General features: G+C 66.3%; 1 protein-coding gene across 1 annotated transcript in view; it reads left to right on the forward strand.

Annotated features, from left to right (window-relative positions):
• Nucleotides 1-13,450, forward strand: part of SSPO (SCO-spondin) — a 55,537-nt gene that overhangs the window by 23,665 nt on the left and 18,422 nt on the right. The window contains exons 41-70 of the mRNA XM_006038348.2: nucleotides 583-801; nucleotides 1,144-1,241; nucleotides 2,094-2,235; nucleotides 2,411-2,575; nucleotides 2,921-3,110; nucleotides 3,443-3,488; nucleotides 3,813-3,870; nucleotides 4,006-4,126; nucleotides 4,438-4,642; nucleotides 4,885-5,026; nucleotides 5,216-5,362; nucleotides 6,204-6,392; nucleotides 6,523-6,672; nucleotides 6,776-6,940; nucleotides 7,205-7,384; nucleotides 7,639-7,761; nucleotides 8,064-8,193; nucleotides 8,985-9,110; nucleotides 9,354-9,445; nucleotides 9,721-9,909; nucleotides 10,147-10,311; nucleotides 10,429-10,681; nucleotides 10,905-10,951; nucleotides 11,169-11,339; nucleotides 11,511-11,642; nucleotides 11,911-12,055; nucleotides 12,195-12,290; nucleotides 12,371-12,423; nucleotides 12,834-13,004; nucleotides 13,194-13,364. Of these exons, the coding sequence (XP_006038410.2) occupies nucleotides 583-801; nucleotides 1,144-1,241; nucleotides 2,094-2,235; nucleotides 2,411-2,575; nucleotides 2,921-3,110; nucleotides 3,443-3,488; nucleotides 3,813-3,870; nucleotides 4,006-4,126; nucleotides 4,438-4,642; nucleotides 4,885-5,026; nucleotides 5,216-5,362; nucleotides 6,204-6,392; nucleotides 6,523-6,672; nucleotides 6,776-6,940; nucleotides 7,205-7,384; nucleotides 7,639-7,761; nucleotides 8,064-8,193; nucleotides 8,985-9,110; nucleotides 9,354-9,445; nucleotides 9,721-9,909; nucleotides 10,147-10,311; nucleotides 10,429-10,681; nucleotides 10,905-10,951; nucleotides 11,169-11,339; nucleotides 11,511-11,642; nucleotides 11,911-12,055; nucleotides 12,195-12,290; nucleotides 12,371-12,423; nucleotides 12,834-13,004; nucleotides 13,194-13,364 (4,281 nt within the window). The remainder of the gene's footprint in view (nucleotides 1-582; nucleotides 802-1,143; nucleotides 1,242-2,093; nucleotides 2,236-2,410; nucleotides 2,576-2,920; nucleotides 3,111-3,442; nucleotides 3,489-3,812; nucleotides 3,871-4,005; nucleotides 4,127-4,437; nucleotides 4,643-4,884; nucleotides 5,027-5,215; nucleotides 5,363-6,203; nucleotides 6,393-6,522; nucleotides 6,673-6,775; nucleotides 6,941-7,204; nucleotides 7,385-7,638; nucleotides 7,762-8,063; nucleotides 8,194-8,984; nucleotides 9,111-9,353; nucleotides 9,446-9,720; nucleotides 9,910-10,146; nucleotides 10,312-10,428; nucleotides 10,682-10,904; nucleotides 10,952-11,168; nucleotides 11,340-11,510; nucleotides 11,643-11,910; nucleotides 12,056-12,194; nucleotides 12,291-12,370; nucleotides 12,424-12,833; nucleotides 13,005-13,193; nucleotides 13,365-13,450) is intronic.

A 13,450-nucleotide genomic window follows, 5' to 3' on the forward strand; every position in this document is an offset into this window, starting at 1 on the left:
GGAGGTCAGCACAGCCCAGCATCCCTGAGAGCCTTGGCGGGGCCCATCCCAGCCACGCGGGGAGGTGCTGCAAGAGGATGAGAGTGATGAAACACTGTGTGTGTGGGTGTGTGTGTGCATGCAACAGGCATGTATCGTGTGTGTGCATGTGTGGGTGGGTGGGTGTGTCAGCATGTATGTGTATGTGCATGTGTGTGGGTCAGCATGTGTGTGCATCTGTATATGTAGATATGTATGTGCACATGTGTGTGTGGGGTCATATATATGCAGGCATGTATATTTGTGTAGGCATGTGTGTGTCTGGGGGGGCTGTATTTGCACATGTGTGTATCTGTGTTTGTAGGCACATGTGTGTGTTGTGGGCATGTGTTTGTGCCCATGTATGTGTGTGTGTCTGCATGAGTGTATGTGTATATATGTATTATGAGTGTGTGCATGTGGGGTGCGTGGTGAGGGGCAGGGAGGCAGCTGCTCTGATTGCAGGGCTCTGTCCAACATCGGCGGCAGTGCCGGCTCCCTCCCCCCAGCCTGCTGCACCCCTGGCTTGCCTCAGAGCCCCCCTGACCCTCTTCTCCCTGGCAGACCGCTGCTATGGCCCCCTGGGCCTGGCCTCCTTGCCGGACAGCAGCTTCTCCGCCTCGTCCCAGCAGCCTGAGAACCCCGCGCATGCTGCGCGCCTCAACCGGGTGCTGCCGGGGCTGGACCTGCAGGGCTGGGGGCCCCAAGCGGACGTGTACCCCGAGCTCCTCTCCAACCCCCCTTACTTGCAGGTGGACCTTCTGGAGCCCAAGAACCTCACTGGTAGGTGCCTGGTCCTACGCAGTTTGCAGGGCACCCACACCCCCAGGGCAGGGCTGGTGGGATGGTGCCTGGATCTCCTGTGCATGGTGCCAGGTACCCTCTGGGGCTGAGATCCGGCTGCCCCAAGGGCCACCCCTGCATCCCAGACCCGGCGGCCTCTGCTCATGCTGCCCCCAGGGTTAGGACGGGGGTCTCTGCACAGCAGGGTGGACACATGAGGAAGCCAGAGGGACCCAGCATGTGTGGACAGTCTCCCAGGCAGGGCAGCGCCCCACGGGTGGGGGGCAGAGGGAGCCCCGTGGCGCTGCCTGATCTCTGCTTTGCTCTGCTCTTCTCTCCCAGGGGTGGTGGTGCAGGGCGCAGGCTCCTCGGATGCCTACGTCACCAGCTTCCTTCTGCAATTTAGCATGGACGGGGTGAGATGGCATGACTACCGCGAGGCCTTCCCAGATGCGCAGCTGGAGCCCAAGGTATGTGCATGACACGTCAGCAACCAGGGGCCCTGGTGCATCCACCCCACACGGTAGAGTCCCACCGCAGCCCGGGTCCCCTGCATGGAGACGTCCATGCTACCGCAGTCCTGTAACCCTGACCAGAGCCCACACGTGTAGAGAGGGACTCCCTGAATCAGCACAGCATGTGGGCATGTGTACACACACGTGTATGGGAGGATGCGCGCATGTGTGTTTATGTACATGAGTTCACGTATGCTTGCATGTGTGTGCGCTTGCGTGTGTATGTGCATGCTTCTATGTTTGCCTATGTACATTTGCACATGTGGTTAAACGCGTGTCCTAGTGTCTGTACACGGGTGTGTATGCATGCATGCTTGTGTGTGTTTGCACCCATGTGTGCATTTGCACACGTGTTTGCATTTGTGCACATTTGGATATGTGTGTGTTTTCACACATGCGCATGGGTGTTTGCATGCATGCACGTACACATGTGCCGCACGGTGCTGAACTGCCCTGGCACCCTCCTGGCCAGTGCTGGATTTAGTCTTAAACTACTTAAGCGACAGTTTAGGGCCTCACAATACGAGGGGCCTCTAAATAAGAAACCCCCCCTGGACGTTTTCATTCTAATATGACAAAAATATACATATATATGGCTCCACCGTTATTATTCCTATTGAGTTCATAAATTTGTGCAGAAATAACAATAATTCATCTTAATATGTCAAGAAAATCCATTTTCGTGGATTTCATGGATTATTTTTATTAGATGGGACCTCTTAAACTGGACATAGTTTAGGGCCTGAGCACGTCATAATCTAGCACTGCTTTTGGCAGCTCTTCCAGGGCAACTTTGATGATGCAACCCCCGTGGTGCGAACTTTCCAGCGCCTGGTGCGGGCCCGGCACGTCCGCATCCTGCCCCAGGACTTCCACAATGGCATCTTCCTGCGCGCTGAGCTGCTGGGCTGCGAGAGAGGTACCCTGCTTGGCCGGCGCGCTTGCCCTGGGGTGCTTGGCAATGCTAAAATGAGCCGTCCCTTGACCATCCCAGGACAGCCGCAGAGGGCCCGTTACCTCGGCACTGCGAGGGGAGGCTGCTCAGCCACAGCCTCTCCCCTCGGACCCCCACCCTTCTCCCTTCTCTGCCCCAGTGCCCCCCGCGCTGCCTGGAGCCCCCAGCATGCTGCCTGCCCACCGGCCCTGCCGCACCGGCCAGTTCCAGTGCCGCAACGGGCGCTGCGTCCCCGCCGGACCCCGCGGTGCTGTCTGCAACGGGGTCGATGACTGCGGAGACCTCTCAGACGAGCTGCGCTGCGGTGAGCGGGTCCGGGGGGGTCTCGGGGCTCTGCAGCATCTATTTGCAATCTTTAATAGAAGCAGGACATCGGTGCTGTGGCCCCGCTGCTTTCCGGGGGCAGGGGTGGGGGCGATGCCTGGGGCTGTGTCATGCAGCGCATGGGGTTTGTCTGGGCTGGTTCAGGCAGGGCTCCCTGCCAGCTCCATGGCTCTGTGATCCCGGGTGTTGCCACGCAAAGAAAGCAGGGGTGGTTGGTGGCACCTGCTTTGCCCCCTTCCCCTCCAACTCGATCCTGAGCCCAGTGTTGCCAGCATGAGCCATCTCTGCCCCACACCTCAACCGTGCCCTCCTCTTTGCCCCGCAGGGACTGCCCCATCGCTGGCGCCCTCAACCCCTTGGCCGTGCCCGCTGTCCCACTTCCCCTGCACGGGGACCGGTGGCTGCGTGGACGCGGCCCGGAGGTGCGACGGCATTGCCGACTGCCTGGACGGCACGGACGAGGCTGGCTGCGTCGCCCTGCGTGGGAGCACAGCGCCTCCTGCAGGCACGACGAGGTACCGGGCACCCACAGCAGGGGGGCATTGGCATTGTAGGGAGTGGGGTGCAGCGTGGTGGTTCCCCAGCCCATTTGGTGCAGCATTTGGGGTGCAGGAGGCCATGGAGATCTCATGAGGTTCAGCCAGTTCCAGATTAGGGCATGTTCCCAGGCTTGGCCTAACCCTAGATGCTTGCACCCATTGCTGCCTCTTGCTCACTCTGCCGGGTGCTGGGCTCTGTGAGATGTGGGCCCCGGAGGTCCCCCTGGGTCCAACTGGGGGGCCGTACCCCTGGGGAGCCGGCTTTCTGGTGCACCCCTGTATTAACCCCTGTGCTCCGCTCCCCGCAGCCCCTCCACCCCCGGGACACCCCGTGTCTGGAGCACGCCCAAGGAGGTGAGTGACCCCGGAGCCAGCAGGAAGGAGAGCTGTGCCACTGCCCTGTTGTAGACGGGACCCCGCTGTGCCGGCGCAGAGAGGGGGACCCCGGTGGAGGGGCTGGAGGAGAGGAGCTCGGGGTGATGGAGAGGCTGTGGGGGTGCAGGGTGGCGGGTGGGAGGGAAGTGGGGGCTCAGACTCTGTCCGTCAGCTTGGAGATGACCGGGTGTCCTCTGGATCCAGCACCTTTGGCTCTCAGAGCGGTGCCAGGCAGGACAGGCTGCCGGACGGGCACGGTGCAGCCGATGGCCGGTCAGTGACTCTGCTCTTCCTCCCCTCCAGGCGCTGGTGTGGACCGACGGCTGGCCGTTCCCCGACGGCATCCTGCCCACCCCCGCAGGTACGGCGCACCTGGGCCACCCACCGGCTCTCACAGCTGGAGGGCAGAGGCAGCGGGGGGACAGGCTCTGATGGGGAGGCGATGAGGGACATGAAGGGCCCCAGGCCTGGCCTGAGCCGCCCCATGTCCCTGCAGGTCCTTGCACCGAGCCGCTGGGGCTGGACAGCGGCCGGATCCGGGACCAGCAGCTGAGCGCCTCCTCCCACCGGGAAAGCAACCCCCCAGGCGCTGGGCGTCTCAACAGCATGCCCAATGTGTATGCCTCTTACCTCCACCCCTCCACGGGCTGCAATGGGGTGACTGGCCAGGGGCACGGCCCCGCAAAAGCCCCGGTCACCTCCTCTGGGGTGGAGAGCGGGGCCGGTTCAGGGCAGGGCTACAGGAGAGCCAGAAGGGCTGGGGCGCCCATGCAGCACCCAGCCTGGTCCCAGAGGGGTGGGGGGCAATGCCCAGGGGAGCAGACGTGACACCCCTGCCATGGGGCTGGGGGCTCCCAGGGGGTCTGTGCCAGCCCCATGTGGGGACTGGCTGCAGACAGGGGGTCCCCGAGCACTCGCTTCCCTCCAGGCCGAACATCGAGGTGGGCTGGAGCCCGCTGCCGGACGACTCCAGCCCCTACTTCCAGGTGGACCTGCTGCAGCCCACCTTCGTGAGCGCCGTGGTCACGCAGGGCGGGACACGCTCGGGGGGGTTCATCACCCGCTACCGCCTGGCCTACAGCTATGACGGCGTGCACTACCGTGACTACGCCCCCCGCGGCGGCCCGGCACAGGTACCCTCACCTCTCCCGCAGCCCAGTCACCCAGTACCCAATAGATGGCCCTCGCCCTCCTCCACGAGACCTTTGATGTGATTCTTGGGCCCCGATCCTCTCCTCCTGCTGGGCCCCGATCCTGTCCCTCCTCACCCCAAAAGCCAGCCCCACATAGCCCCCTCCTAATCAGGGCAATGTCTCCCCTAACCTCTGCTCCAGCTCCAGGGCAACCCTAACCCTAACCCCTGCCCCATTCCTAGGTGCTGGAGGGCAATGTGGACAGCAGCACACCTGTGCGGCAGGAGCTGAGCCCGGCCATCCTGACCCGCTCCCTGCGCCTGGTGCCCGTGGCATTTCACCGTGGCATCTACCTGCGCCTGGAGCTGCAGGGCTGCCTCTGGGGTAAGTGGTGCTCCCGGGGCAGGGCAGGCTGGGACTCTGCACGCAGGCAGGGTCAGGTCAGGGTTTGGTGCAGGGAAGCAGGGACCAGCTTGCAGGCCTGAGACATGGGTGCAGCCGGCAGGACGGGAGCCTGGGTGACCCAGCACTGGGACTGGCTGCCTGATCCCATCCTCCTTCTTCCCCTTGCAGGTGCTGCTCCCCCGGGGACCGGACCTGCCAGCCCCCCTGCTGCCTCAGAGCCACCCCCAGCACCCCCGGGGACTCCAGCTAGGATGCCCAGCGTAGCCAACGAGAGCAGTGAGGCCAAGTCCACGAGCAAGCCGGTGCCCACGGGAGGTGAGTGGTGGCAGGAGCAGGGCACCGGAAGGGCTGTTTTGGAGGATGCAGTCAGGGGCATTAGCATGGGAGCCTGGTGGGGAGCTCGGACTCGTGCTCTCCCATCCACGCGCTCCGGTCTCTGAGACCAGGTGCTGGGGGGTCAGGCGGGGATCTCTAGCCACCCGTGGCTGAAGGACATCCTGTGCTGGGCCCACAGCAGAGCCACTGGAGACGACGGTCCCTGCCGCAGCCATCCAGAGCCCCTCGCCGGGGACACCAGCCGGGACGCCGGGGCTGCGGGAGAAGCCCGAGCACACTGGAGCCCCCGCGCTTGCCAGCATCAGCCCTGGTGTGACGGAGCCCCCCAGAGCAGTCGTGCCCGGGCTAAGCACCCCCATGCCCACCACAGGGGCTCCGGGGACCCCCGGGCTGCCCTGGGCACAGGTGACCTCTCCTGGGACACCGCGCCTGCCGGGAACCACCCCGCCAGCCATGGCTGCTGTGACGGTGTCAGCTGGAGACCGCGGGATGCCTGGGATGCTCACGGGATCCTCCGTCCCGGGCTGGCCTGGGCTGGCCACCACCCTCCCAGGTAAGCAGGGGTTTGGATTAGCACCCAGTCTGGGGGCAGAGCTGGCAAAGGCCGGGGGGTCCCCACCACTGCCCCTCAAAGCCCCCCTGTCTGAAAAGGCCTGCAGTGCCGACTGCCCCCCTTGCACCCGTGGCCGCTGTCTTGGGGTCATCGGCAGCTGAGCGATGCTGTCCCCTTGCATGGGGCCAGAGGAGCAGGCACATGCCTAGGGGTCCAGGGGTAGGCAAGGGGGGAGAGGGGCGGCTGCCTAGAGACCCCAGCCCCCAGGGTTTTCTGCAATGACCCGGTGCCACGTGTCCCCCACCCTGGCAGGGCCTTCGCTGCCCCGGCTCCTGTGCACCCAGGGCCAGTTCTCCTGCGAGGTGCTGGGCTGCGTGGAGGCGGGCGCCGTGTGCGACGGGCGCGAGGACTGCCTGGACGGCTCTGATGAGTGGCAATGCGGTGAGTCCAGGGGGGGTCTGCACACCATGCTGCCATCTGCTCGCAGGCCCCCTTTCCTCTCGCCAGGGGTGCAGAGTGGTTGTCGGGGCCCCCATGCCAGTATTGACCCTCTCTCCCTTTGCAGGTGGCCCAGCGCCCTTCACAGTGCCCCCCGCCACCCTGCCGGTGCCCGACAGGCGCCCCGGCGCCTGCTCCCCCAAGCAGTTCCTGTGCGGCAGTGGGGAGTGCCTGTCCCCTGACAAGCGCTGTGACCTGCACCACGACTGCGCCGACGGCTCCGACGAGAGCAGCTGCGGTACGGGCGGCTCCGGGGTGGAGCTGGTAGCCCTGCCCGCTCCTGCCTCTCCGGGGGGACGTCCTGCCTGACACCCCCCCCCCATCTCTCTCCCCTAACCCAGTTGACTGCATCCTGTCTCCCTGGAGCGGCTGGAGCGAGTCCAGCCGGTCGTGCGGGCTGGGGGTGACCTTCCGGCGCCGGGACCTGCTGCGCCATGCCTTGCCCGGCGGGCAGTGCGAGCGCAACGAGTTCGACAGTCGCTCCTGCTTCCTCCGCGCCTGCCCAGGTTCCCCCCTCTGGCATCCTGCAACCCACCTCCCTGATACCGCCTGGCCCGGTCCAGCCAGGGACTTCCCCTGCAGTGTCCCAGCTATGGGGGCTTTGGGGGAGGCATGATGTCTGGGGAGTCTCCCTGGGGAATGGGTCACAGCTGGATCAGTGGGGAGTGCATCACAGGGGCCAGACCAGCCTGGTGGTCAGGGCTGGGGGCATGGGAAGCTGATCCCCAGCCGCCGGCCCCATGGTGCCTCTCTCCCGGGGGGGTTTCCAGTGCACGGCGCCTGGGCCGCGTGGGGTGAGTGGTCGGACTGCGACGCCGAGTGCCGGGGCGGGGTGCGGAGCCGCACGCGGAGCTGCGCCGACCCCCCGCCCAAGAACGGGGGCCAGGCTTGCCCCGGCGACGCTGTGCAGACGGAGCCCTGCAACCTGCAGCCCTGCGGGGATGCCCGCGGTGAGAGCCCCAGGGGAAAGCGTTGGGGTCCTGGGGGCAAGTGGGGGATGCTGTGGGGAGTCGGCATGGGTGTGACTGGGGTAGGGCAGGGGATGGATGGGGATGGGACTGGGGGCACTGGGCAGGGGTGCTAAGTGCCAGGAGGAGAGGGCTGTAGGGGTGACTGGGGGCCAGGGCTGCAGGTGGGGAGTGGCAAGGGGGCACAGCTAGGGTGTCTCCGCCTCACCTGCCCCCGGTCCCACTTCTGCCCACAGACTGCGGCCCTGAGATGGTGTACGTGCAGGCTGCAGACTGCGAGAGGGGCCTTGTGGCGCCGTGCCCCCAGGCCTGCCGCGACCTGGGTGCCCAGAGGAGCTGCCAGAGCCCCTGCGTGGAGGGTGAGCAGCGCTGGGGGTCCGCGGGCCAGGCTGGGTTGTTTGGGGGAGCAAGAACCCAGGTGTCCCCCAGCTGTTCAATGCATCCTCTCCCTCCCCCTTGGTGGGAGCAGACATGGGGGCGTCACTGGGGTCCCCCTGGGCACAGGCTATGCTGGAGGTGCCCTGCGTGGCACCAGCCCCCCACGTTCATGCCGTGGCTCTGGTGTCTGGGGGGCTTTCCCGTGCCTGCACCTGCAGGAGCCGACCCCTGCTGCGCCGGGCCTGGCGGGTGGGCGCTCACTGCGTCTCGTGGGTATTGGCAGGCTGCCGGTGCCCCCCCGGGCTCTTCCTGCAGGATGGCGGCTGTGTGAATGTCAGCCAGTGCCATTGCCACGTGGGCCCCGAGCCGCGCCGTCCCGGGGAGATGTTTCTGCGTGACAACTGCAGCCAGTGGTGAGACACTGCAGTGCTCGGCTCCTGCCCACTGTATCCTGCCCTACTGCACACTGCAGTACTGCACCTGGCCCCACTGCACCCTGCGCATTGTCCCCTGCCTACTGCACCTGGCCCTACTGCACATGGGCTGCACTGCATGCTGCCTGGTGCATACTGCCCACAATGCGTGATGCCCCCAGCTCCGCTGCACGCTGTGCATTGTACCCTGCTGGCACTGTCACCCAATCACACTGCACATTGCCCTACTGCACACTGCAACCTATTGGCACTGCACTCAGCCCCACTGCCCATTGCACCTTGCCCCACTGCATCCTGCCTTTACTGCACACTGCAACGTATCTGCAGAGCACCCGGCCACACGGCACCCTGTGCATTGTACCCTGCTGACACTGTCCCCTGCCCCACTGCCCTACTGCACATTGCCTCCTGCCATGATGCCCCCTGCCACACTGCACACTGCACATGCCTGCACTGCATCCTGCCAGCCCCTGCCCACTCACTGCCAGGCCTCATTTCCCAGCTTCACGTGGGGCAAGTTTGGGGGCTCTGGGTGTCTAGGCAATGAGCTATTGCTATTGCTGGGTGTCTGGTGGCTGTGCACAGAGCTATTGCTTATCTGGGTCAGACAAACCTATATCTGGGCTGGTGCTGCCCAGGGCAGGCGTGATCCCATGCCCCCACCTGCCCCATGCCACTGCCAAAACCCCGCTTTGCTCTGACCCCTGACCCAGGTTGCCCTTGCCCTCATCAGACCCTCCTCCTGCTAACCCCATCCGTGTCCTCTGCAGCGTGTGCCTGGATGGCGTGGTGACGTGCGACTCCGTGCCCTGCCCCGTGCCCTGCGGCTGGTCGGCCTGGTCGGCCTGGACACCCTGCGACCGCAGCTGCGGCGTCGGCATGCAGGAGAGGTTCAGGTATGCCCGGGAGATGCAGCTCCTGGCCCTGGGGACCTTCGCGGTGGGTGGGGGGCAGAGCAAGCATCCCCTCCCCCAGGACATCAGGCGCTGGCTCTCCCTGGCTCAGGGAACCCTAGGGAAGAGATGGAGCCGTGCTGGCAGCAGGGAGCTGGGAGCTGCCCCCACGTCCCACTGCCCCCCAGGGTGGAGGAGAGGAGCAGGGTCAGCAGGAGGGTGCTACTGACCTCCTCCCCCCCACAGGTCACCCTCCAACCCCGCTGCAGCCAACGGCGGGGCCCCCTGCGATGGGGACGCCCAGGAGGTGCGGGAGTGCCACACACCCTGCCCCGCCGGTACGTATGTGTTGCTGAGGGCTGCATGCCAGCTGGGGTGAGGGGGTGACACCGGGGCAGCTGTCTGCAGTGGGAGTGATAGCGCATCCAGGGAGGACCCAGGAGTCCAGGTGGCCCTGCTTCAGTGCAGTTCCCGGTGCAGGGCATGCAGCCCCCAGCACCTTCCCCCCAACCTGTCCTAGGGGGCCTGTTGCCTCCCACCCCTTTCCTTGCATGGTGCAGCCACGTCCCCTGGCACCAGCACTGAGCCTCTCCCTCCCTCATGATCCTCCCAGAGCCGCCCGGGCCCTGGAGCGCCTGGACCCCGTGGTCGCCCTGCTCCAAGACCTGCTTCTACGATGTGGACCGAGTCGGGGTGCGGAAGCGTTTCCGCCACTGCAACGGCACTGGGGAGCTCAGCGCAGGGAGCAGCTGCCAGGGGCCATCCGTGCAGGAGGAGCCATGTGACACGCCGCCCTGCCCCGGTGAGTGCCGCCAGCTGGGGCAGGAGGGCACCAAGACTCAGGGGACCCCATGCTGGGGAGGATGGCAGGGGTCTCTGGGGTGGCAGCGTGGCCCCAAGGATGGGATGTGCTCCTAGGTAGTGGCACTCCATCCTGGCTGGGGGGTCCTGGCTCCATCCTGCCCCCTTCACCCCAACCCTGGGGAGACTGGGGACCTTCCAACCTCTCACCCCTCATGCTGCCGGCTCTGCCCTGCAGTGGAGGGCGTCTGGACCCCATGGACGGCCTGGTCCTCCTGCTCAGCCGCCTGCGACTCCGGTGTCCAGATCCGCAACCGGACCTGCTCCAACCCGGCCTATGGCGGGCCTGAGTGCTCGGGGCCCCTGGTCCAGACCCGCGACTGCAACACGCAGCCCTGCAAGGGTACAGGGCTGGGGCTGGGCAGAGGGGACGTTCACCCCCGTGGGTGGGAGATGCCCTAGGGAGGGGCAGGCCCTTGGGGCACGATGGAGCAGGCACCCATGCCCCCCCTGCCCACAGCGCTGTGCCCGGGGAACATGGTGTACCACACGGCCAAGGAGTGCCAAGAGCACGGCGGCGCTTGCCCGCGGCTCTGCCTGGACCAGGATGTCGGCGTGGAGTGCGCCGCCCATTGCTACGACGGCTGCTACTGCCCTGCCGGGCTCCGGCTGCTCAACGACACCTGTGTGCCACCCACCGCCTGCCCCTGCCACCACCAGGGCTTGCTCTACCCACCCGGCACCACTGCCCCACTCGACGCCTGCAACAACTGGTAGGTGCTGGTGGCCCAGGGACCGCAGCTGGGGTTGGATTCAAGGCACGGACGCGCCATGGGTTGATAAAGGGGCATCGTGAGCCTTTCTGTCTCGTTCACAATTCCCTCCTTCCTCATCCCTGATGCGTCGTTGACATTTTTTGATGGCTGTGAAGCATGGGGCTGATCCCAGCCCTCTGCAGCTGCTGGGATCAGCTGACCGGCTCTGTCTCCTCCACAGCACCTGCATCTCTGGGGAAATGGTGTGCAGCACAGAGCCTTGTCCAGGTAACCTCCAGCCCTGGTCCTGCCCTGGCCAGGCTACGGAGCTCTCCAAGGAGGGTGCTCAGGGCTGGGTGGGGACAGGGAGGTGCAATGCTAGGGTGCTGGGTCCAGTCCAGTCCCAGCTGCCACATGGTGTAGTCTGGCCCCTCAGGGTCCCCAGGGGTCCCCGGGGAAGCCTGGAGTCCAGAGGTGGATCCCTAATACCATTGCCCCCTCGCAGTGGACTGTGGCTGGAGCAGCTGGACGGTGTGGAGCTCCTGCAGCCGTAGCTGCAACGTGGGCACGCAGCGGCGGTACCGCGCTGCCTCCCAGCCGCCTGCCGCCTTTGGGGGCCGCGAATGCCCGGGCCCCAGCGTGGAGGTCGCCTTCTGCAGCCTGCAGCCCTGCAAGGGTGCGTGAGCCAGCGCAGCTGTCAAGGAGACCCCTCTGCTCCAGCCTGGGGGTACAGGGGGTCCGTGGGGCCGGGGGTCCTGGGTGATGGGGGTCATTGGGTGCAGACCCCGAGAGGCGTGGTGGGACCTGCCTGGTCCCGGCATGCCTGAGCTGTGCCCATTCTCCGCAGGTGCGGGGGCAGAGTGGGGTCCCTGGTCCGAGTGCTCGGTGCCCTGCGGGGGTGGCTACCAGAACCGCACGCGGGCCAGCGCCACCCTCCGCCGGATTGAGTTCGCCACCTGCAACCTCCAACCCTGTGCTGGTGAGGCTGTGTCTGTCTGTCTGAGCCCCTGGATCCCCCAAACCCAGCTTTGGAGCCTCCTCCCAGCTCCGTGCCCATCAGCTCCGGCTTGTGCCCCCTCTCCGGCCATCGGAGAAATACAGCCAGGACACCCCCATTCCCCTCTGACCCCAGTGTCCCATGCATGGCCGGCGCCGCGGGGGCCTTGCCAGATTGGGGCACTTGCCAGCCACCCCAAAAATGCTTGATCGTGCCCTCTTCCATCTCCCCGCTTTCTCCGCACACCCAGGCGAGAAGCCCGGTGTCTGCCCAGCTGGGAAGGTCTGGCAAGAGTGCGCCGACGTGCCAGCCTCGTGTGCCGAGCTGAGCACAGCGTTCCTGGCTAACGAGACGTGCCACGCCGGCTGCTACTGCCCACCCGGTGCCGTCCTGCTGGGAAGTAAGGGGCCGGCGCCAGATGCGGCCGTGGGGGCAGCAGGTGGAAGAGAGGCCCCACGGTCCCCACTGCCCGGTCTGGGGTCCCAGCGAAGCTACGTTGGGGGCTAGGGGTGTCCAACATGCCGTGTGCCCACAGGACAACCAGTGCGTGGCAGCGTCCGAGTGCCCGTGCACCGAGGCCGGCGTGCTGTATCGCCCCGGCGACACTGTGACCAGGGGCTGCGAGAGCTGGTCAGTGCGCCCCGCCCGCGGCTCCCCACGCCCCTGTCCCGTGTCCTCCGGGGCTGACCCCTGCTCTCTCCCTCCCCCAGCTCCTGCGTGTCCGGCCGCGTCTCCAACTGTTCCCGCGGGCCCTGCGGGCATGGTAAGGCAGAGCTGGACACCTGCGGGACATCTTGGAGCCCAGGGAAAGTGGGTGCCCCCCCAATCTGGTACCCCCAGAAGTGGATGGTCCCACTGCTGGGACCCCCTCACTCGTGGGGACCCAAAGGCTGTTCCCCACTTGTGCCCACCCTGCTCCTGGCCTGCCCTGGGTCACTGGGCAGCCCCTATCACCCCGCGGCCCCAGCCCAGCTCTGCTCCCCGAACACAGCAGTCATAGCAGCCAGCACCTACCCCTGGGCATGGACCAGAGGCACCCGGGTCCCCACCCCCGAGCTGTCCCCGAGGGGGAGTATTGCAGGCTGGGATGGGTCTGGGAAGACCCTCTCTGCTCCCTGGGGTGCAGGGGGCTGCCAGCCTCCCTGTAATGGTGCCCCCGCTCCTCCCCCACAGCGAATGGCAGCTGGTCGGAGTGGACCCCCTGGAGCGAGTGCTCGGCCTCCTGCGGGCTGGGCCTCCAGAACCGGTACCGCTTCTGCACGGACCCCACGCCCGCCGGCACCGGGCTGCCCTGCCTGGGCCCCGAGAGCGAGGTCCAGCCCTGCCACCTCCAGCCTTGCTCACGTGAGTGCCCTGGGCTGAGCTGGGGGATGCTGGAGTCTGGAGGGGCGGTGGGGAGGGGGAGGTCTCTGGGTCTCAGCAGCCTGGCCCAGGCTCCTCTCTGTGTGGCTGTGTTCGGGGGGGTCTCCACCTGGGGCATGCACCCCCCACTCCGGGTGCAGGGGCAGGGACTGACGGCAGTGCCTATCCCAGGGATTGGGGGCTGGGGTGCCTGGAGCCCCTGGGGCGAGTGCACCCGGAGCTGCGGCGGGGGCCTGCGGACCCGGACCCGCGGCTGCGACAGCCCTCCGCCCCAGGGCCAGGGCGACTACTGTGAGGGGACCCCCACCCAGGTGGAGGCCTGCCACCCCCATGACTGCCCAGGTGAGTGGGGCCGGTCTGGTGGGTGGTGATACTGGGGGGTACTGGGCTGCAATGGGGGCATCCAGCAGGGCAGGGTGGGGGTGCCA

The sequence above is a fragment of the Alligator sinensis genome, unplaced genomic scaffold (genome assembly GCF_000455745.1).
Source record: "Alligator sinensis unplaced genomic scaffold, ASM45574v1 scaffold769_1, whole genome shotgun sequence".
NCBI lineage: Eukaryota > Metazoa > Chordata > Crocodylia > Alligatoridae > Alligator > Alligator sinensis.